This window comes from Natator depressus, chromosome 2 (assembly GCF_965152275.1).
Source record: "Natator depressus isolate rNatDep1 chromosome 2, rNatDep2.hap1, whole genome shotgun sequence".
NCBI lineage: Eukaryota > Metazoa > Chordata > Testudines > Cheloniidae > Natator > Natator depressus.
In genome coordinates this window covers 108,233,219-108,254,795 of record NC_134235.1, presented here as the reverse complement: position 1 = coordinate 108,254,795, position 21,577 = coordinate 108,233,219, and the positions used below count along the sequence as shown (strand labels likewise).

Sequence of the window (21,577 nt, the reverse complement as noted above, 5' to 3'; positions counted from 1 at the left end):
AAAGATTAAATTAAATACATATGTTGTAGTATATTCCTTTGGCTAAGGGCATAAACAAAAAACCCAGTAACAACTGTACCTTTTCTCTTACAAATATTCAGTCTTTTGGTGAAAACATAGCAGTTTGTGGCAGTTTGCCAGAAGATGTCTTTCAACAGAAAAAGCACCAAAATGGAGACTTCTGTCTGAAGAGATAGGTGTTTCTAAATACCAATATGCGGGCAGAATAGGACAGGTACACAGAATGTATGCATCAAATATTAACACTTCTAATTAAAAGTGTTCATTCCGCTCTGTCGCTCTATTTGTCACTAATAATTTAGCCTCTACTTGTAGAATATCCATGAGCAGACTGCAATTTCCTTAAGTTTGTCCTTAAAAACCATGTTCAAATTTTTGTGAATTTTAATTTCCTCTGTTGATGGACTGAGTATTCCAAGCCCATTAATCATAACTATCCATGCACTTGGAATAGTCAGATAATTCACATGATTTTTTGTTAGTTTGTTTCCTGACTGGATGAATACATAAATTAATGCTTGGACATGTGTATCTAAAACATGATTTCTGTGAATCCTTAGTTATGTGGCTATGAAATCCACTTTCCCTGATCATTCATATCAAAGGAACTAAACTGCACAAATGTTCACAAAATGAACATGAAAAGGGTGAACATGGCCACAGCAAATCCATATTTTTAAATAAAGTGAACAAGGATTGACCAAAAAAAATGTAGCAGTATTTGCCTAATTCTACATGGTATCATGCAAGGATGCAAACTGGGGAAGCGGGGGGGATTATATTGCCACCTTACAATTCTGGAGCCACACTTGAAGGATGGGAATGAAGACAAATGTACTCTTTCCTCCTTCAGCTATGCTTTTTCCCAGTGCCGCTGCCCCCAAAAGTGAGTTGCAGCTACTGCTCCTTGCCTTCCTTTCAGGCTTAAAGAAAAAAAGGAAGCAGGTGCTCTTGTAGTAGTCCCTCTTCCTTCCTTGGAGAGGGTACTGTGGACCAGGGAGGCTGCATAAGAGCTACTTCCCTCGAAAATAGCACTAGCATAGGTAAAATAGATGAAATCAAGGCAAATAACCCATGTAAAACATGATCAGCAGAAGATCTGGCTGGATAGAAAATGGAAATCATTTTCCCAACTCCTATTTCTGGGCCTTTGCAAACATATCACTACCTACTGCCCAGTTTATAAATAAGAAGGAGGCATTACTGCAATAAAATCTGCTACTCCTGATGTAGCCATTTGGCTTGATCACCTTCACATGAAATTGTAGTTGCTGCTCTACACCAGCCAGACGAAAGAAGCCACAAGGCCATCCTCCCTCCCTCAGAAATCTTGATGCTGAAATTGTTACAATAACTATTTCGCTCTCTCTCACACACACAGGCTCCAGTCCAAGCCCAAATGTCAACACTGCAATTTTACAGCCCTGCAGCCTGAGCCCAAGTCAGCTGACATGGGCCAGCCAAGGATGTTTCACTGCAGTGTAGACATACCCGGAGTCTCACATACTGAAACCCACCACGGGCAGGAAAATTCCTAAAGCCATACACTGTCTGACATCATGTCTTTCTCCATCTATTTAAAATTCTTTTTTTTATTTTTAAACAAAGTCTGCCTCTCCTCATTTATTTAGCTGTGGCTTTAATCAAGATACGGTATTAACGGTAAATCTTTGAAAGAAGGAAAAGCCAAGTTCAGAATGACTTGCCAGCTATATCAATATATGATTTGTTACATGAAAGAAATAAATGTTACAATCAGATAAGGGGACATCCCACCTATAGGGGTTCTCTCCAGATTTAAAGTAGTACAAAGCCTTTTCTCTTACAAATATACCACGTACCCATTATGTTTAATAACTATAAGCAAACAATGCACAGTGAAAAAATTTTCAAATCTAAGATAACAGTCTCAGTAGTAGACAAACTCTTACTTCTTTCAATCATTTATTAAAAGCACTACTAACTGAACATGTTAACTTCTGCTTTATATTTTAGTCACCCAATAGAAATTCCAGATGTCTAATGAGCCATGAGAGTTTCATCACCATCACTATACCTGGAGAGAGAGAGAGACACAGACAGACAGACAGAGTCTTTCCTCCCCACTGCAACCCTTTCAACTCACATTTATCTGGTGAAAATTCACTTCAAGTCCCTTAGTTTGGTATTGTTCCTCTACCAAAAAGGAACTGCAGTTAAGAGGTATGTGCCAGACCAGTGGACAGCTTTACAACCAATAACAGAAAATGCTCTCTTTTCATTTGGCTTGGAGTTTTCCAAACTCAAAGTTTGGCCTGAGTTTTGTATCCTTGAAATGGAAGCATATGCAATTCTATTCCACTTCTAGTTGTGCTAAGAAGAGTTAATTGATCTGGCATACAAGCAGACCTGGAAACTTGTATTATGAAGTGTGTGTGCAATCTTGACTCTCCCGAGCTGAGAAATTTGGCTTACAACTTTGATGTGTCGGGGCAGGGGGAGGAATGGTGGGACAAACTGAAAGTAATGCATTTTAAAACACACACACTTTGCCAAATCAACCATCTTATAAAAAGACACTAATATATAAGCTGGTTTAAGTCACATCATTTTTGAAACCTAAATGCTACTTCTAGAATAAAAGCTTCTTGGGACTATGGGTTACTAGTTTCAGAAAAGCACATTTAGAGTTAAGACAGCAGGTATGAAAACCAATAAAAAGTACAATAATTTAATAGGGTTAAACATTGAGCAAACTCGTGTCCAAGATTCACAGACTCCTTTTAAATTTTAGCAGTCGTATTGTCAAAAATAATTCAATGTTGTGTGGGATTCATTACAGTGCTGCACTTCAACTCTCTCAGGTTCCCTTCTGTATTCTTAAGACAGGCTGTCACCACACTCAGGTACAAACTCTTAATTACTCAGGCCTGGTCTACACCACATGGTTAGGTCAACATAAACTGACCTGCTTTGATCTAGCTGTGGAAGCCTCTTCACTTAAATTTGGCTCCCACCCACGAGTGCCTCTCTACGCCGATTTAGTAACACCACCTCTCCAAGTACCATAGAGTCATGGTCGATGTAACTAGCTCGATGCAATGTAAGTCTAGAATCTAGACACTGTGTTGCTTAAGTTACCTGTTACTGGCTTTCAGGAGCCATCCCACAACACCCCATGCTAATAATACAATCAATACAAGCGCTCTTGATGAGGACGCGCACCATGCCAAGAGTGCACACACACACGCGTGCGATTTAGTAACTGTGGTGGCTGTATGCTGACATGGCCCTAGATTGGCAATACACTTCTATTTTTTCACATATCTTAATTCTCTGAAAAGGGGAAGGAAGGAATTTAATGCCTGCAAATAGTGAGCATACACTTGCAGTAGGGCCCATAACACCACAGTGAAACTGGCAAGATTCCTGCTGACAGAGTCAAGTTCACCCAGCACAAAAGTAGAATTTACCCAACACTGAGCCATACCAGAGATTGCAAGGCATGATTCCGTGGGGAGGGGAAGAAGAAAAAACACACACGCAGAAAAATAGGAAGGGGAGAGAAGACAGCCCTTCCTTTCCCACAGTCAGACTTAGGGGAGAAAAGCCAGGTCGAAAGGCCAGTACAAAAAAGTCAGCTCCTCAGCAAAATCCAGGAGCAGAACAGCATACCATATCAGTGCCCATGGAGGTGCTGGGGAAGCTCTGAGATTCTCAACAGGGGGGATTCTCTTGTACCTCCCTGGATCCCTGTCCTCCACCTCTTCAAATAGTCTGGGTGTTGGCCAGAGAAGAGTAGGCTATTAAAAAATAAATAAATAAAAGGTGTGCACAGCACTCTGTTCTGGATTAAACAGAAATACCAGCAAGTGCGTATTTATTCTACACACACCAATTTGTGTAAAAGAACAAAGTTAAAATGATTTTCACTGAAAACCTGTATAGTAAAACAATGCTCATGCATAGATACATTTTTCCAGAGGTCAGTTAATACAGTTGATCAGTTTTCCAATCCTATCATTCTTTCTTAATTTGACAATACAGGCTTTCAAACTAATCTGCAACAAAAGATAAAAAATGAAAGTTTGTACAGGTATTCTAAATTTAGTAGATTACTGCAGGATGAACGCCCATGGATTTTGCTGTATGCAAAAATAACTGTATCATCGATTTGTTTGAACTAAATATTCCATCTTCTGCAACCATCACACCATCCAAAAGAGGTCAGACTAGCAAGACATATTTGAAGAATAAAAAGCAGAAATTAGGGACATGGTAAAGCACAACATTGTTAGGGCTTTGCAACATGACATGACTTTCCAGTGAGATTTATTTTATTATTAGAAAGTAGAAATGACCCATTAAAGGTCAGAGATAGAGGTAATCTCTCTCTCAGAGGTAATGGTCTCAGAGATCTCACATCCAAAGGATAGCTTTAATGAAGTGGTGTTGTATCTGTGTCTTTTAAGCTCGCCTCTCTCACCAACAAAAGTTGGTCCAATAAAAGATATTACCTCATCCACCTTGTTGTCTCTCTACTAGCCTGAGACCGACACAGATACAACACCACTTCATTAATGATCTCACATTCAAAGCTACCCTTTTACAGAACAATTTGAGGGAAAGAGTATCTGCCAGAAAGGATCACAAGAATCCAGGCAGAAAAGACCAGAAACATTATGAAGAGATGCATTTTGGAAGGTTAAAAATATAGTAAGTTAGAGTCACTCAAGTCACCAGTCTAATAAGGAAATTAAAAAATTATCTGTGGTACTCCCACACTTCCCCATGCACTATTTATCACTGCCAAACAATCTGACTGCACACCCAGTTTGTGATCCATCAGGCACTAAACTGGAACTGACTAGATATTGGTTTCATTCTACAGGCCTGATCTGTGCTCAACCTTTCTTTCAACTCTCCACTAGAGGATTAAGAAAGAAGAGGAAAGAAAGGGAATCAATAAAATTTCAGGAGGAGAAAGGGAAGGATGACCAGAGAGAAATCAAAGTACAGGAGCCAATTCCTCATTTCTAGTGTGGAAAGAGTAGCTGAGCTTTTCCAAATGCAGTTCTTGGCTAAATGGTATATCTGTGCTTCTTATGCACATGCAAGCAGTACATTTAGGTACTACATTTAGCTTTTCAAAAGCCAAGCTCCTAATACTAGCTAGAATTTTTTCAGGAACTATTTAAAAAGATTTTTAAAAATGTTTGTAGGCCTGATCTTAAGAGTTTCTGAGCATCCAAGTTCCCCACTGAAGTCAATGGGAAATGTGGTGGTTTCAGAGCACGTTTGGCTCCAATCCTTGGGTCCCAATCCTGCCGACACTTATGTGCATGCTTCATTTTACTTGTGAATAGTTCGATTTACATCAAGTCAACACACATAAGGAACTTTAAGCATAAGTGTTCAGAGGATCAGACTCTTCATCTGCATATTAAAATGAGGAACAAGAGGAAAACGTGTTCAAGCTTTTAGCATAAGCATCCTGAAAATAAATATGTGAATGTTCACTCCTGTTTTAAAAAAGTTTTATTCCATTCCCCTCCCGTACTGTCACCTCCACACCGGGAAATACCAGGTGTCAACTGCTCTATTTTTACATGAAAACCCTGAACATGAACTAGCAGAATATCATTACAAGAGAGGAAAGAGTGAAACCTGAGCAACTGAAAGAAGAGCTTTTCAATCAGATGGTTTAAAACTTATTTGAACCTACAAATGTTTAAAAAGAGAACATTTTTATGAAAGATTGAAACACATCTGCCTGCTCAAATGAGAACCAAGAAAGCTCCCAATAATATTCTCTAGTTCTCTGCAGCAAAAACAGGGAAGACTATACTCAATACCCCTAAAGGTGACAAATCAGCAAACACCTCAGAAAAGATCTAAGGGAACCCTAGATATTTTATGTACCTTCTTTATATACCTTAAATTAAGCACCATGTACTCCATAGTAAACTGGACCTAAGTGTTACAGAAAACATTTTGAACGCTTTGCAGATACTGTGGCAGCTTCACATCATTTTTTAATTGTGGTTTTTAATCAAATTAAATATGAAAGTGAGTGATAAGTACGTTATTCCCTGGTATTTAATCATTTGATATTAAGTTCATTTTATTTTACACGGTCTCTAAATTTTAAGTGTTATGTGCTACAGAATTGTGTTGAAAACAAATAGATGAATCAAACATTTTCAGAAAAGCTGAAGGTTTGGGCAGTTGGCTAGGGATATTTGGGGCTCTTGATACCTCGGAATATATGGAGGCTGTTCAGGTTTGACAACACAGAAATTTGTATTACTAGACTTGAAAGTTAACATCCCCTTTAGATTAAGAAAGTCAATCAAATCCACCAGAGCTATTGTTTCTGGCTGTCTGCACTCTCATTCAGACAGTGTATCAGTTAAACTTTGTTTACATTTGGATAGGTTTTTTCACAACCATCAGGCCTCGAAAAAATTAAATACTTGTTTTAAATGCAAAATTAGATTCTGCTGCAATGCATTTATTCTCCACATCTGCAGAATCACAAAACACTGGCTCCTGATCATAGAGAAGCAAAACATGTTTCTCTCTGTTTGCAGTTTCATCTGAGCCTTCCTCTGCATTATTGCAAACCAAATACTGTAATACTGTTCTAGTGCATAAGAAAAGCCGAAAGTGACTAGAATCTCTTCAGTGTCCAAGCCAAATGAAATAAAAAGTAGCCTTACAACAACATAAACGCTGAATAGATTTCCCCCCCAGCACTCTCCGTTTTATATAAATTGGGTAGTATTAGCAACATGTGCAAACAGAATGTCAAAATCCGAATTTTAATCTTGCAGAGTCCCTTTTGCTCTTCGGTATGAGAGGGATCTGCTTAATTAAATACTCCCTCCATTGAGTAATCATCATAAGAAATTATCTCCATCATCTGCAAGATATCAGATCTCTATTCAAACAAACACAGAAAGAGTGCAAATTCTTAAATACAGACTTCATTATTTCTTTAGATTATGCTGAAAAAGTGTTCCTCTAATATACAGTGCAATGGGACTGCAACTCTAAATGATGTGAAGTACCTGTACTGCTTTTACAGCTGATGCTGTGTACCATAGTTAGGTATTGTAATCAAGCAGAATGAGTATGGTACTAGAATCCAGACACACTGGATATTAGTTTAGTCTGTTCTCTTGAGGGCTGTGCTGTTTTAGTTGAGTCATTTAGACCTAGGTCTTGCAACAATAAAATGGGGACAAATCTTACCTCTCTCATTGCAAGGATCAGTTAATGTTTGTACCAAGCTTTAACATCCAGAGTGCTAAGTATTATTCTGTTCCTTTTAGAAAAATGGAGGATATACCTAGAATGCTAGCTTAGTAGGCCTGTTAAGCCTCACTACAGCAGTGAAAGTGCCCAGTGAACACTAAAACAATTAGGAACCATTTGCTATGGTCTTAATAATTTAGTATCAGTAATTCTGGAACATACTGTATAAAATTACACACTTTTTGTTTCTAGCCCATGAAGCTGGTTGAAGTAAGAGGCCACTCCCCCCATCCATAATAGACAATTCTTCTAGACATTATTCACAGCAACAAGAAAAGGTAAGCACTTATAAGTCATATGCTTGTTAGGTACACCACTAGATCCTTTGCTCTCTGAATTACACACAATGTTGTAGCCAATTTTTACACAGTGCTGAGTAATTACATTATTTTATCTGATATTTGTTGACGTAAACTCAGCCCAAGGAAAAGCCTAGATCACCTACTGGCCCTATCCAGAGATCCCAAAATAGTTCTTCAGCTCTGCCTTCCCCTTTTTCATATGCAATACCAGCAGCTTACTCACCTGGCCAATAAGGAATAAAGGCCCCAAAGCCTGCAGACCTAGAAGAGCTGTGGTGTGGCCATGAAGCAGAGGCTTGCATTAAGAGTTTCAAGGGAATTAACAGAGCTCAGGAAGGAGCCCAAACTTAACCAGATCATCTGAATAGTGAAAGTTTTTCCATGGAGTTGCATCCTTCAAGCTTTAGCTACAACTCTTCACAAGAAAAGTGTGTGTTATTTTGTGGAGAAAGATGCTGTAATAAATCTTTGTCCTGACCAAACTTAAGAGGCCTTGAGACAAAGAGGGCCCAGCAGGGAAAGTAGAATACCTGTAGCACAGGGTACTTAACAGCAGTTTCTCCACAATGCTAGCCAAGGGCCCTTAGGGCTGACAACAGAGTCCTTACAAGATTATATCTAGCCCTTGAAAGAAATATTTAAATTAATAAATAAATAAATAAATAAATCAGAATCCCAGCCAGGCATGTAAAAGCACTGTCTGTAGTGGACTGATGGAGGAGCTTATTCCTCACCCCTAAAATAAGAGCTAAGACAACATAAGGACTGAACTCCCCTTATTTGTTAAAGCTATCCCCCAGGACTACATGGCTCAACCAGGACAGAGCAGCTCTGCCCCTCCTTTCATTGGAAGATTATGGTGTCAGTAATTCAGAAAGTAGCACTGTCTTCCTCCTCATCAGTGCCAAATCAAGCACTGTATCTCTTCCAAGAGGACACAGAGGCCCCATCCAATTGTGAAATTTAGAAAACGGACAGCACTTGAGTGCAAGGATGGCAAGGCAACAGGCGTTACCAAAATCCACCACAGATACATTTTTCCTAAATAAATTCCCCAGTGCAGTTTCTGTTGGCTCTGGTATATCATGCTTCCGAAACTACTGTATACTGTTGTTGTGCATTATGATGCAGTTGCCATGTTCCATCCCAGAGAAGGCTACGCTTCAAGGATGTATGAAGCAATTTTTTTTCCTATTGATGTCACAAGGATATTGTATGATTACACAGTCCAAAGCATTACTCAAAAACATCAATGTCTTTTCAGACCTCTGGAATCTACTGATTTTCTTTAGGCTTTGAACCCCTGATTTGACAAACCTAGGCTGTCCTTACGTGGAGTGTGTCACTTTTACCCCTGCAAGGACAGACACACAAATCACACAAGGAGACAGTGGTGTCATTACTACTTAATTATATTTCACCATCCGTTACCATGGCAGAACTACGCAGGTATTTCGTTACAGTAATAAAGGTCTGTTACTTCAAAAACTAAACCACGATGACCACTGGATTTGCTATAAGACATCACAAAAAAGGATAGAAAAATGCACTTATGAAATTATATTTAAGACTTCAAAGCTTCTGATTTAAGAACTATTAATTCTAAGTGCACACTGAACAGAATATGGCTTCACAGCTGATGCTTTACAATGCTGTCAGTTTTCTGAGGTTTGAGCCAAAAAGTAATATTTGATATTTAAAGATGTTTGAGTGGGAGGAGGGTGAAGAGATGACAGATAAATTTGTATGAATCAGCCGTGGTTTTTAAAAATAAGACACACAAGTTTCCTTTTTCTTGGATTAACACCTCCCAGTGTAATACATCAGAGGTTTAAATAAACTTTTGGTTATGATGATTATTTGTGAAACAGCAAGTTAAGCCTCAAGGCAATAGCCTTAACACTGTGCTATATGAGTCTTTTTGTTTTTAGGGTACATTTCAGACAATTACTTTTCAGCAAAAGGCTCTAGTTGCATTGTGGCAGTCTTTGTGGTTATCTGAAGACCAGAGCTAAGTAGCCTACAAAACAGTACTTTATTTTTTTGGACTGGACAATTAGTTGACCTGTCTCCTTGTGTCACCGACGAGTGTAGGAACATCATATCTTACTTCAAATTCATCCTTGCAGTAAAACATCATATGTAGCCAGCAATATAGGCAATTTATGACACTAGGAAGACCATCATTATACTCCACTGTGGGAATGTCACATAATCCCTTACAAGCCAGCTCTTCCATAGACAGAGATCAGAGATTGCTTAGCATAGTGATTGATTTATTTGAGTAACTATGAGCTGAAAACACAAATGTTCCAGTGTCCCTAAAATAGCAAAACCTCCAAAGCAATTAGAATGTGGATCAGACTTAAAATTTTTGTGAAGTGCCTGAAAGGTTTTACATGAAATAAAACCAACTGTGTCCCTCTGAGGGAGGGAGTTCAGGTGGACAAGCTGTGTGAGATTAGCTAAATGGAAAAAAGATAGAGTGCACACTATCAAAGGCAAAACTCATTTTTATATTTTTAAATAAAGTCTTTACAAAATGCCAGGAACTGGAGGCCCTTTCTGAGAGCTGTGGTTCAAATCTGGGGTGTGAGTGACCATGCCTGGGACTGAAACATGCAGACAAAAGACTTGAGTGGGTGCACATGTGTGTGTATTAAAGGAAAGATGCTGCCCAGGATGCTCTACTATGACACTAAAAAGAAAAAAGAAAAGAAGTACTTGTGGCACCTTAGAGACTAATCAGTTTATTTGAGCATGAGCTTTCGTGAGCTACAGCTCACTTCATCGGATGCATAGCCGATGAAGTGAGCTGTAGCTCACGAAAGCTCATGCTCAAATAAACTGATTAGTCTCTAAGGTGCCACAAGTACTTCTTTTCTTTTTACGAATACAGACTAACACGGCTGTTACTCTGAAACCTTCTATGACACTGCAATACTTAAAGAGGTTTCAGAAAAAAAGAAAGGTGCCATGCTCTGTTGGTATAACTTCACCCCCTGTGCCACCAACCCACACAGGAGTGCCTCTACTTTACCATATCAAGTTATACCACATAGGAAAAATAGAATGACTAACCCTTTCTTCTTAAAGGGCATCAGGGAAGTGTACCTCCTACCTAAAGATGAGGTAGATTAGCTCCCTGCTCTGAACCAAATTAAACAGGCTCAGACTCCACTTAATAGGAAGGGAGAAAGAGGTTGATAGAAGTTGCTGTGTATGCAATGCTTGCTACACCTGCTCACCTGGTAAGAGGAGAGAACAGTGCTGGGTGCCAAAGCTACATCCTCCCCAGTAGCAGCAGCCAGTGCCCTCGTGACTCCCCCTCTTCCCCAGCCTAAGCGGCCCGCCTCACATTTGACGTCACAGAGGAGGGGGAGGGGGAAATCAGAACATTGATGAGACGAAGATTCCACCGAGCCCAGGCCCTTCCCTTTGTGACGTCACAGAACAACAACAAGAACCTGGCACTGACTGGGCTGAGTGGCCGGGAACCCGGGGTCTCGTAATGACATTCCGCTTAACCTGTTGCCGCTGCTCGAGAGGATGCATGGGAAATCGACCAGGCCAGCCCAAAGCAGCAGCAGCAGCAGCCATGCTTGTGTCTGTGCCTGCTACTCACTGCAATAGTGCAGCAACCCACACATTCCCCGCTCCCCACACAGAGGAACACAGTAACCTGCACTCCCTTGCCCCCTCCCCAAAAGCTATTTCCCTCCATTCCGAAGTTAAACTTGTGAACACAGGATACATTGTCTCCCTACCATGCTCACAGGTCTCTTTCATACCTTGCCTCTTGGGCAAGAGTGGGGGTGACAGTAGTTTTATTAATTCTTTAACAAGCACGATAGGCAAAACCAGAGGAAGATTCTATTGTTCACTCGTACAGACGTGATGTGGCTTTAAAATATAGATTATTTTATTTTAATTAAACACTACAAATTCTTCCCCCATTCTGCTTTGTTTCACTGCCTGGGAAACGTGCACGTCTTACATGTTTCGTTAGACTTTCTAGACAATGTTCCTGTTTCGATGCAATACTTTAAACTAGTCCGCTTCAGACTCCCAATTCCTCTGCAATGCGGATGTATTTTTAATTCGTAAATTCGGTGCAGAATACCTTTAAGTTTTTAATTTTTTCCTAACCCCTCGTTTCTCTAAATTATATTTTAAAGAGAAGAGACAAACATCGATAGAAATAGACATCTTAAGTCAATTTACTTTTTATTAAATCTATTTTAAAACAAGGCAAAAAGGGTCCCGAAGGTCACCCCCCCCCCAAAAAATACATATATACACCCCTCACGGAAAAAAGCCAGAAATGATAATACAGCATATTCTACAACTTTTTTTTTTTAAAGTGTTGCATCTCATATCTTGAAGTAAGCATTTTCTGAACAAAATGAAATATTTTATTTTTAACATGCAGATAAAAATAATTATTAGTTCTGCTGCATATCTGACGAATCCCCTCCGTTTTTCCAAACTTAAAGACTCGCCTTATGCCAATCAAAATGTAGCTGAAGCAGGACCAAAAATCAACTATCCCTGCAAATGTATATGTTTAAAGGGTTTGACTATTTCAAGCGTCTGGTTAAGCAGTTGTATAAAATAGGTGTACAGCCTGAACTATACCATATTCTTCAAGCATTTCGAGACACCATCATGCATTTTTAAACTAAACCAAGCCATTTCCCTATTATTAAAGTCAATCCTAACAAACGCATTCCCTGTAACATGATCCCCGACTGGTTTGGTTTCTATTGCAAGCCAGATAAGCAAACGATCACATATATTACATTTGATGTGGTAGTGCAAGAAACAAGCTCGCCATAACCAGACATTCGATTTCAACTTAAAAGGCTTTCAACAACCATAGTGTCTTCACTAAACAGGACTATAAATACACACATATAAAACATGTTATTTTGCATGTAAAGTGCATTATTAATAAATCCAAATGAAAAAGCAGTTTAGTAACATTATCGCAGCAGCCCCCCCTTGAGCTCCCTGCCTTTCATCTAAAACTAGATTATGATTGTGTCATTTGAGGTCAATACATTTATTCACTTGAGGTATCGCTACACAAATCTGGCTTTATAACTAAACTGGGCAGAAGGTTTTGGAATTTAAAAGGGTTTTTGAAACTCCCCCACACCTAAGGAAAATAAAAATCAGTATTACTAGTCATTTGTTTCAAACCTTTATAGCTGCAGGATTAGCTATAAACTTGACATTCACTGCCATTTCCTAAAACTGGGAGTCAAATGATATATGTTATAACCACTTACGTATTTCTTTTGAATTATATTCCTCTTGGGTCTTTCTTTACTCATTCTGGTATCCAAATTCTGATTGCAAAAGGGGACAATTGCTTCATGAAGTAAAGCCGCAACAATTTTTTGTTAAAATACCCTCCCCAAATCCAGTTTTTGTTTGTAGTAGTATCTTGTAATCCGACTTTCTTTCCTCACAACGTGATTTTCTTTCCAATAAATCCGAGATATGGGGAATGGAAAAAAAAAGAAGGACGAATGCGAAGCAAACAAAAAAAAAATCACTTTGGAGAAACATTCATAATGGAAATTTTCTCCCTAACACAAAAAACGACGCCCTTGATATCCCCTTTTCTCTTTCCCAAGCCACCTAAGCGATCTGTACGTCCTTAGTGTCTGAGCTGTAGTTACATCTTGCAAAAGGAAAGGGACTGAAAGGAGAAGATAAATAAAAATGTTGGAAGTCACGTTTGTGGTGCTGCTGCAGCAAGGGAAAGCAGCAGAGACAACTCCAGCAGCAGCAGCAGCAGCAGCAGCTTCTCTAGCAGCAGCGCAGCAGCAGTGAAGGCTGCACGCACTGTGTGTGTCCCTGCTCCTCCAGCTCTCCCCTAACCAATGAGAGCCGCGCTCCGGCAGCAACTTTAAATGGACCTGAATTTTTTTTTTTTAAATCTCTCGGTTAGGGCTTGGCCTCAATTCGCACCCGGGCCCCCGGCCGCAAGCCCCCACCGAGCTGCATTCAGCAGCCGCAGCCCGCCCAGCGGAGTGCCTCGTGCAGGGCAAATGTCAGACACCTCGGCCTCCCTTTCGCATTCAAACCCGGCCTCCGGCGAGCCGCGGCCGGCAACCCCTGAGAGGGAGCGGAGAGGGTGAATTGGGCGATGATCCCTAGCGTGCGGCACGCTCACTCGCCCCCCCTCTCCTTGCCCTGTCTGCAAAGCTCTTGAATTATCCTCCTGCCCCGCGAGCCGCTTGTCCCCTCACATCCCACGCGCCGGGCCCCGCCGGGCGATCAGCACCGGGCCTCGCCGGCCAACGCGCCGCCGGGACTCCGCGTGCCCCCTTGGAATGATCCCTTGGGCTCTGGGAAAGTTGTAGTTCCCTCCACCACAAAATGGCTACGACTGGGAGAGGAGAAACTACAATTCCCAGCCTGCCCCGCGCGGCAGGGACCTGACGCTGCCGTCGAGTGCCATCAGCTGCTCCGCCCCTCGCCTTGGACGCCGGGGCTGTTTGGTTGGTTGCCTGCGGGGCGGAGATTGTCCGCCAGGCCCCTCTCTCCCTCCTCCCGCGCTCTCGGCGGACGGGGGTTCGATAGAGGCTGGAGCGCGGAGAGAGGGGCGCGAGGCATGGAACGTTGGCCGGCGCAGGAGCTGGGGCTGCTGCGGGGGAAGGATGCTCGGGCCTTGCACTGGGGGGGGGGAGGGCTCCAGTGGCTGGGGCTGGCCAGGGGGCGGGGTCCCGTGTATGGCGGAGGAAGCTGCAATACTCGGAGAGCGTGCGGGGGAAGGAGCGACACAGGTTGGGGGAAGCCAGGACCCGTCCTAGTGGGAGGCTGTGGGGAGAAGGTGCCGGGCAGCTTTTACTGGGGGATTGCAGTGGTGCCAGGGACGCGCTTGTCATTGCAAAGCCGGGGTGGAGCAGCGGGAAGACTCCAAAATACCCTTAAAGTGGGAGCCCTTGGAAGGGAGGAGGAAACGGATGGGGAGCATGTTTGATTAAGAGGCAGTGGGAGGGGGATGTCTTTCGTGGAGATGGGAGGAAAAGAAGGGCGAGGCAGGTCCCGCCCACTTTTCCTTGGTAGGCTATGGCTGACAGGGGAGCCATATGATATTGGGTGGAAAAATGGGACTTCCCTGCGAGGCTACAAAAGTAGGGGGAGGAAGGAGGCACAGGGGGGAGAGGAAGGCATTCTGAAGGAAAAATGAGGATTAAGGTGCCTGGACTGGGTTAGGATACTGCAGTAAGAAATGAAATTTACTTAAATTATCTTGTGGTGTAAAGGGACCTCTTGCTTTCCATCTAGTTATTGGGAGCCTGCTTAGCTTTTCACTGAGTGTCACCTCAGGACAGCGTGCCTGGTTTATATAAAACTTACTCAATATGTCTCCAAGGTATTCTAAGGTCACTCCCCTTCCCTCCCCCCCTAATGCTGCAAAATCCCTGCTTCTGCACTGGATTAGTCTGAAGAGCTGAAACTCCTAGGCAGCAACAGCAGGACTAGTAAAATAACACACACCATAATCCTATAGCTTGATAGATTTTTAAAACCGCCCTAGTTTTGCTGGTGCCAAGGTGTGCTGCAAAGATGAGGATTTGCTTGCCATTGCAATTTGTAATGTTTGATGAAGGTAAAATATTTCCCAGTAATGAAAACAAACACTCTCATAAATGCAACATTTACTGTAGTTCCTTGTATGTGATGTTTTAATCTCCTCAGTCTGAATTCAATTATTGTGCCTTTTGCTTTTTCCCAAAATGTTTTGGTGTTTTTCCCTTGTTTATACACAAGAATCAAATGGTCAGCTGACTTAATTATAAAAATAAATGGACATGGTAACGTATACAAGCTAGGAAATTACTAAAACCACATTTAAGTGTGTGCGTGTGATTGGGGTTGCTCAAATAGCTTAATTTCTTTATAAAAGGGAAGGGGGAGGAAAACAGTGATAAGAGAGCTTACATTTTCAAATATAACACCTCAGTCACAGAGAATTATTTCAGTTTTCAAATGAGAAACAGGGAGATAGAGAAATTTGAGTGACATTTCCTGATGTCATAAGACTGTGGAGGACTTCGGATGATGTTTCCCATTACTAATTCTGTATTCAAACCAGTGGCTGTTTCTCCATTTCCATGCAACCAAATAATATACTTTACATTTATAACATCTTCCAAATGAAGATCTTGGCACACTTCCCAAATTGTAATTTAGTCTTACATCATTCCTCTGAGGTAATAATATCTTCACCTTAAAGATATGGAAACGTAGGTACAAAGAGGTTAAATGACTTTGCTCAATGTCATATAAAGGCTATGGGAGAGCCAGGAATAGAACCCAGATCTTATGACTCCTAGTCATATGCTTTACCCACAAAACCATCCTTCCTCCCTTAAAGAGAGAACATTGTGCTCACATCCTGTAGAATTAGTGCACAAACTGCATTTAAAATATTAAATGAAAAGCAAAGTTACTTTTTAATATCCTAATCTTCCCTTCATGTTTTTCCATATTTTGTTGCTATTTATTTCAGGGTTTCTCTAATCTGACACATTTTAAACTTTTTTTTAAGTTTTGGTTCTCAACTTTGTAAAATATCAAATTTATTAAAATTACTAAAGTGATTACTTATATATTTATTTATGAAACATCAACTCCGTGATAAAAGCTGTAATAATAATAAAATTACATTTTTAAGTCCCATTGTGAAGAGCTGTAGAAAACCACATAAGAACGACCACATTGGTCAGACCAGAGATCCATCTAGCCCAGTATCCTATCTTTTGACAGTGGCCAATGCCAGGTGCCCCAGAGGGAATGAACAGAACAGGTAATCAAGTGATCCATCCCCTGTCATCCAGTCATAGCTTCTGCAAACAGAGGTTAGGGACACCATCCCTGCCCATCCTGGCTAATAGCCATTGATGGATCTATCCTCCATGAACTTATCTAGTTCTTTTTTGAGCCCTGTTATAGTCTTGGGAATTATTTATCATAGAATTATTTATAGTATTCATATACACAAATGGAGCGATAGCTTCATTTTACCACGCTTCATCCTAAATTGGAAATACACTCATCAGCTGGCTAGTTACTCATCACTTGAATATAATTTGTTTTTATGTTAGAGGTGGGCTAAAACTCCTGCTTTTGGTTCTTCGTGATGTATACAGCAGGCCTGCAATGTTTTTTTTGTTTGTTGTTTTTTAAATAAATGTTTTTTTCTGCTTGTGCTTTACTTCACAAATTCTGGTCTCACCTACTGTGTTTTTCTTGGAAGGCTCTAATGATGACTGGAAAATAGTAGAATTGTTGCATTACCAGGAACAAGCAAGTACAATCTGATTAACTGATACACTAGTGATTTCTCTCAGAACTTTTTAATTTTTTATTTAACTCAAGTGCCTAAGAAATACTTAAGAAAAAACACTTTTGTCAAAAATCCACTATCCTGCCTCTTCATTTAAGGACTATAAAAGCTCTTATTCCCTGTCTCTGCATCCTCCAGGAGACATCCAGTAAAATCAGGCTTGACATTCCTGCTATTTCTAAGTTAACAAGAAGCAAAACATTTTTGAAACAAACATATCAGGCCTTTTTTGTACAATAGAAATTAGCAAAAACCCTTTTTTCCACCTTCAGAATGCTTTTTGGGCAGATGTTTCACTTTGGCTCAAGGTGTCATGTTTCCTGCTAGTGGCTGTTCCATGTAACAGATAAGAGCATGCTATTGCTGTTTCTCTTTTAGATCAGTTAGTAGAGATTGGGCTGTTGTTGCTGAAGATCCTTGCTTGTGTTCTCACGATTTGTTGTGGGGAAGTTACACAAGAAGGCACCCATTGTGGTCCTGGAATCCTGCCCTTCTTATCCCACTGTGTTTCACCACCTCAGTACTGTGTTGACTGACTTGCTATAAATACTTAAAGTAGATGGTGTTTAATAAATCATTTTTGTAAAACAGATACAGTGACTGTGTAGTCAATATCATGCAGTTGGTTTGAACTGCTATTGACATTAGTGGCTGCCACTCAATTTGATCAGGGGCTCCCATGGATGCCTTAACTTGATAGTGAGCTTAGTCCTAGCTACCATCAAATTATTCTGCCTTGGAGGTGTTTGAAAAGTGACAAAAAATGGCATTGTGGAGTCCCCTGTTTGTGTCTCATTGATTTCTAGATCAAATTTATCATAAGCTATTTTTATGACTTCCAATTATGCAGAAATCTGAAAGTTGAGTTTCTTCTTCAGCAAGATCAGTATGTTCTACACTGGGTTTCAACTATTGCTTGCAACCTTGGTGGCAGAACCAGATCTGTCAATCACTGGCAGGGCATAAGCTCCACTCTCTGAAGGATATGACCTTTAAATGGCACTAGTCTCTTGAAAGACAAGATACAAAAAGGAGAAGACCCTTATGCTCCTTGGACTCTTCTGTACCTGATAATTCCAGGCACAGTAGCTTTGAGAGAAAAAAAGAGAGCACGTCAAATGTAGTAAGCAATGTGAATCTTGAAGTCCTCTGTTGGAAGAACAGCTTTCTGAACTGGAGCCAGAGGCTGGAGGGAGGCAGGTACAAGATGAACTTTTTGCTCTAGGCTGTTTTGAGACAGTGCTTACATGAGGCTTTCAGTCGCCAGAGCAAGAGAGGAAAACAAGAAAATATTTTCTCTCTGGGTCAAAACTAGGTCCAGATACTCCTCTCTACTTGGTATGGGAGAATGCAACCCGATCTAAATGGGAATTTCCCACAAAATCTAAGTGCTTGAGTAGGCAGGCAACACATTTTTATCATGTAAAGCAAAACCAATATTATCTGGTTACCTTTAAGGCAGATGTAGCTCTTTCTTCCATAGTGAAATAGGATTATTTCCACATAGAACAGTTTTATATCCAAGGATCCTGTTGAGAGGTGAGTCGATTCTTCACTAAGCAGAAACTTCAATGGTACCTCTACAGCCAATTGATGCTGAAGGGCAGTCCTGGCATGGACAGAATCTATTTCAAAGACCCTAGAAAGAGATCCATGGCCTCTTTACAAAATAGAATTATTCATAGCTGACATAGAATATCAGGGTTGGAAGGGACTACAGGAGTCATCTAGTCCAACCCCCTGCTAAAAGCAGGACCAATCCCCAACTAAATTATCCCAGCCAGGGTTTTGTCAAGCCGGACCCTAAAAACCTCTAACGAAGGAGATTCCACCACCACCCTAGGTAACCCATTCCAGTGCTTCACCACCTTCCTTGTGAAAAAGTTTTTCCTAATATCCAACCTAAACCTCCCCCACTGCAACTTGAGACCATTATTCCTTGTTCTGTCATCTGATACCACTGAGAACAGTCTACATCCATCCTCTTTGGAACTCCCTTTCAGGTAGTTGAAAGCAGCTATCAAATCCCCCCTCATTCTGCAGATGAAATAATTCCAGTTCCCTCAGCCTCTCCTCTCCCATGTGCTTCAGCCCCCTAATCATTTTTGTTGCCCTCCACTGGACTCTTTCCAATTTTTCCACATCCTTCTTGTAGCATGGGGCCCAAAACTGGACACAGTACTCCAGATGAGGCCTCACCAATGCCAAATAGAGGGGAACGATCACGTCCCTTGATCTGCTGGCAATGCTCTTACTTATACAGCCCCAAATGCCATTAGCCTTCTTGGCAACAAGAGTACCCTGTTGACTTATATCCAGCTTCTCGTCCACCGTAACTCCTAGGTCTTTTTCTGCAGAATTGCTGCCTAGCCACTCGGTTCCTAGTCTGTAGCAGTGCATGGGATTCTTCCATCCTAAGTACAGGACTCTGTACTTGTCCTTGTTGAACCTCATCAGATTTCTTTGGGCCCAATCTCTAATTTGTCTAGGTCCCTCTGTATCCTATCCCTACCCTTCAGCATATCTACCACTCCTCCCAGTTTAGTATCATCTGTAAACTTGCTGAGGGTGCAACCCATGCCATCCTCCACATCATTAGTGAAGATATTGAACAAAACCGTCCCCAGGACTGATCCTGGGGGCATTCCGCTTGATACCAGCCACCAACTAGACATGGAGCCATTGATCACTACCCGTTGAGCCCGATGATCTAGCCAACTTTCTATCCACCTTATAGTCCATTCATCCAGCCCATACTTCTTTAACTTGCTGGCAAGAATGCTGTGGGAGACTGTATCAAAAGCTTTGCTAAAGTCAAGGAATAACACATCCACCACTTTCTCCTCATCCACAGAGCCAGTTATCTCATTATAGAAGGCAATTAGGTTAGTCAGGCATGACTTGCCCTTGGTGAATCCATGCTGACTGTTCCTGATCACTTTCCTCTCCTCTAAGTGCTTCAAAATTGATCCCTTGAAGACCTGCTCCATGATTTTTCCAGGGACTGAGGTGAGGCTGACTGGCCTGTAGTTCCCTGGATCCTCCTCCTTCCCTTTTTTAAAGATGGGCACTATATTAGCCTTTTTCCAGTCATCCGGGACCTCTCCCACTCACCATGAGTTTTCAAAGATAATGGCCAATGGCTCTGCAATCACATCCGCCAACTCCTTTAGCACCCTCGCACGCAGTGTATCCGGCCCCATGGACTTGTGCTTGTCCAGCTTTTCTAAATAGTCCTGAACCACTTCCTTCTTTCTCCACAGAGGGCTGGTCACCTCCTTCCCTTACTGTGCTGCCCAGTGCAGTAGTCTGGGAGCTGACCTTGTTCGTGAAGACAGAGGCAAAAAAAAAGCATTGAGTACATTAGCTTTTTCCACATCCTCTGTCACTAGGTTGCCTCCTCCATTCAGTAAGGGGCCCACATTTTCCTTGACCACCACCTTGTTGCTAACATACAGTACCTGCAGAAACCCTTCTTGTTACTCTTAACACCCCTTGCTAGCTGCAACGCCACATGCGATTTGGCCTTCCTGATTTCACTAAGATCACCAAGGATTTCACTGTTAAGCCAAGCTGGTCGCCTACCATATTTACTATTCTTTCTACACATCGGGATGATTTGTTCCTGCAACCTCAATAAGGATTCTTTAAAGTACAGCCAGCTCTCCTGGACTCCTTTCCCCTCCCCCCTCCATGTTATTCTCCCAGGGGACCCTGCCCATCGGTTCCCTGAGGGAGTAAAAAATTTGCTTTTCTGAAGTCCAGGGTCCATATTCTGCTGTTCTCCTTTCTTCCTTGTGTCAGGATCCTGAACTCGACCATCTCATGGTCACTCCCTCCCAGGTTCCCATCCACTTTTGCTTCCCCTACTAATTCTTCCCTGTTTGTGAGCAGCAGGTCAAGAAGAACTCTGCCCCAGTTTCCTCCAGGACTTTCACCAGGAAATTGTCCCCTACACTTTCCAAAAACTTCCTGGATTGTCTGTTCACTGCTATATTGCTCTCCTAGCAGATATCGGGGTGATTGAAGTCCCCCATGAGAACCAGGGTCTGTGATCTAGTAACTTTTGTTAGTTGCCTGAAGAAAGCCTTGTCCACCTCATCTATGGAAGTGCTTCATTTCATTTTTCAGCCTGGGTCATGTGCTCTGATGTGTCTTTGAACTTGGAAGGCAAATAGGCAAAATATTTACTGGTGCCCTTAAAGTTCTGGGGCATGATTTTTCAGTGAGCCAATGGATAGGGTCATGGTATATATAGCAACACAGTCAGATGAGCTACAAACCCAAGCAGTCATTTTCTGGTTTCTCCTACAATATAAAACTGGTTTAACCAGTACAGGAGAGGCAGAAAGAACATGGGCTGAATTCATGTGATAACTCACCAGCCTTGAAACAAAGGGCCTGATGCCAGATTTTCCTAGCCATAAAAGGAATCTTGCATCCAGGGTAATCTGTGATTGTTTGTGAACAGATGGCCGATTACCACTTCATACAAATGACTTCTGGATACCTATCCCCAAAATGTAGCATATTTTCCCCAAATTATGGCTGCCCAAAATGAATGGGTTTTCTATACCTAACATAG

At 41.5% G+C, this 21,577-nt stretch overlaps 1 protein-coding gene across 1 annotated transcript in view; it reads right to left on the bottom strand.

Moving 5' to 3' along the window:
* Positions 1 to 13,534, bottom strand: part of JARID2 (jumonji and AT-rich interaction domain containing 2) — a 301,706-nt gene extending 288,172 nt beyond the window's left edge. Inside the window, exon 1 of the mRNA XM_074944825.1 lies at positions 12,917 to 13,534. Coding sequence (XP_074800926.1) covers positions 12,917 to 12,961 — 45 coding nt within the window. The 5' untranslated portion in view covers positions 12,962 to 13,534. The remainder of the gene's footprint in view (positions 1 to 12,916) is intronic.
* Positions 13,535 to 21,577: the final 8,043 nt, after the last annotated feature.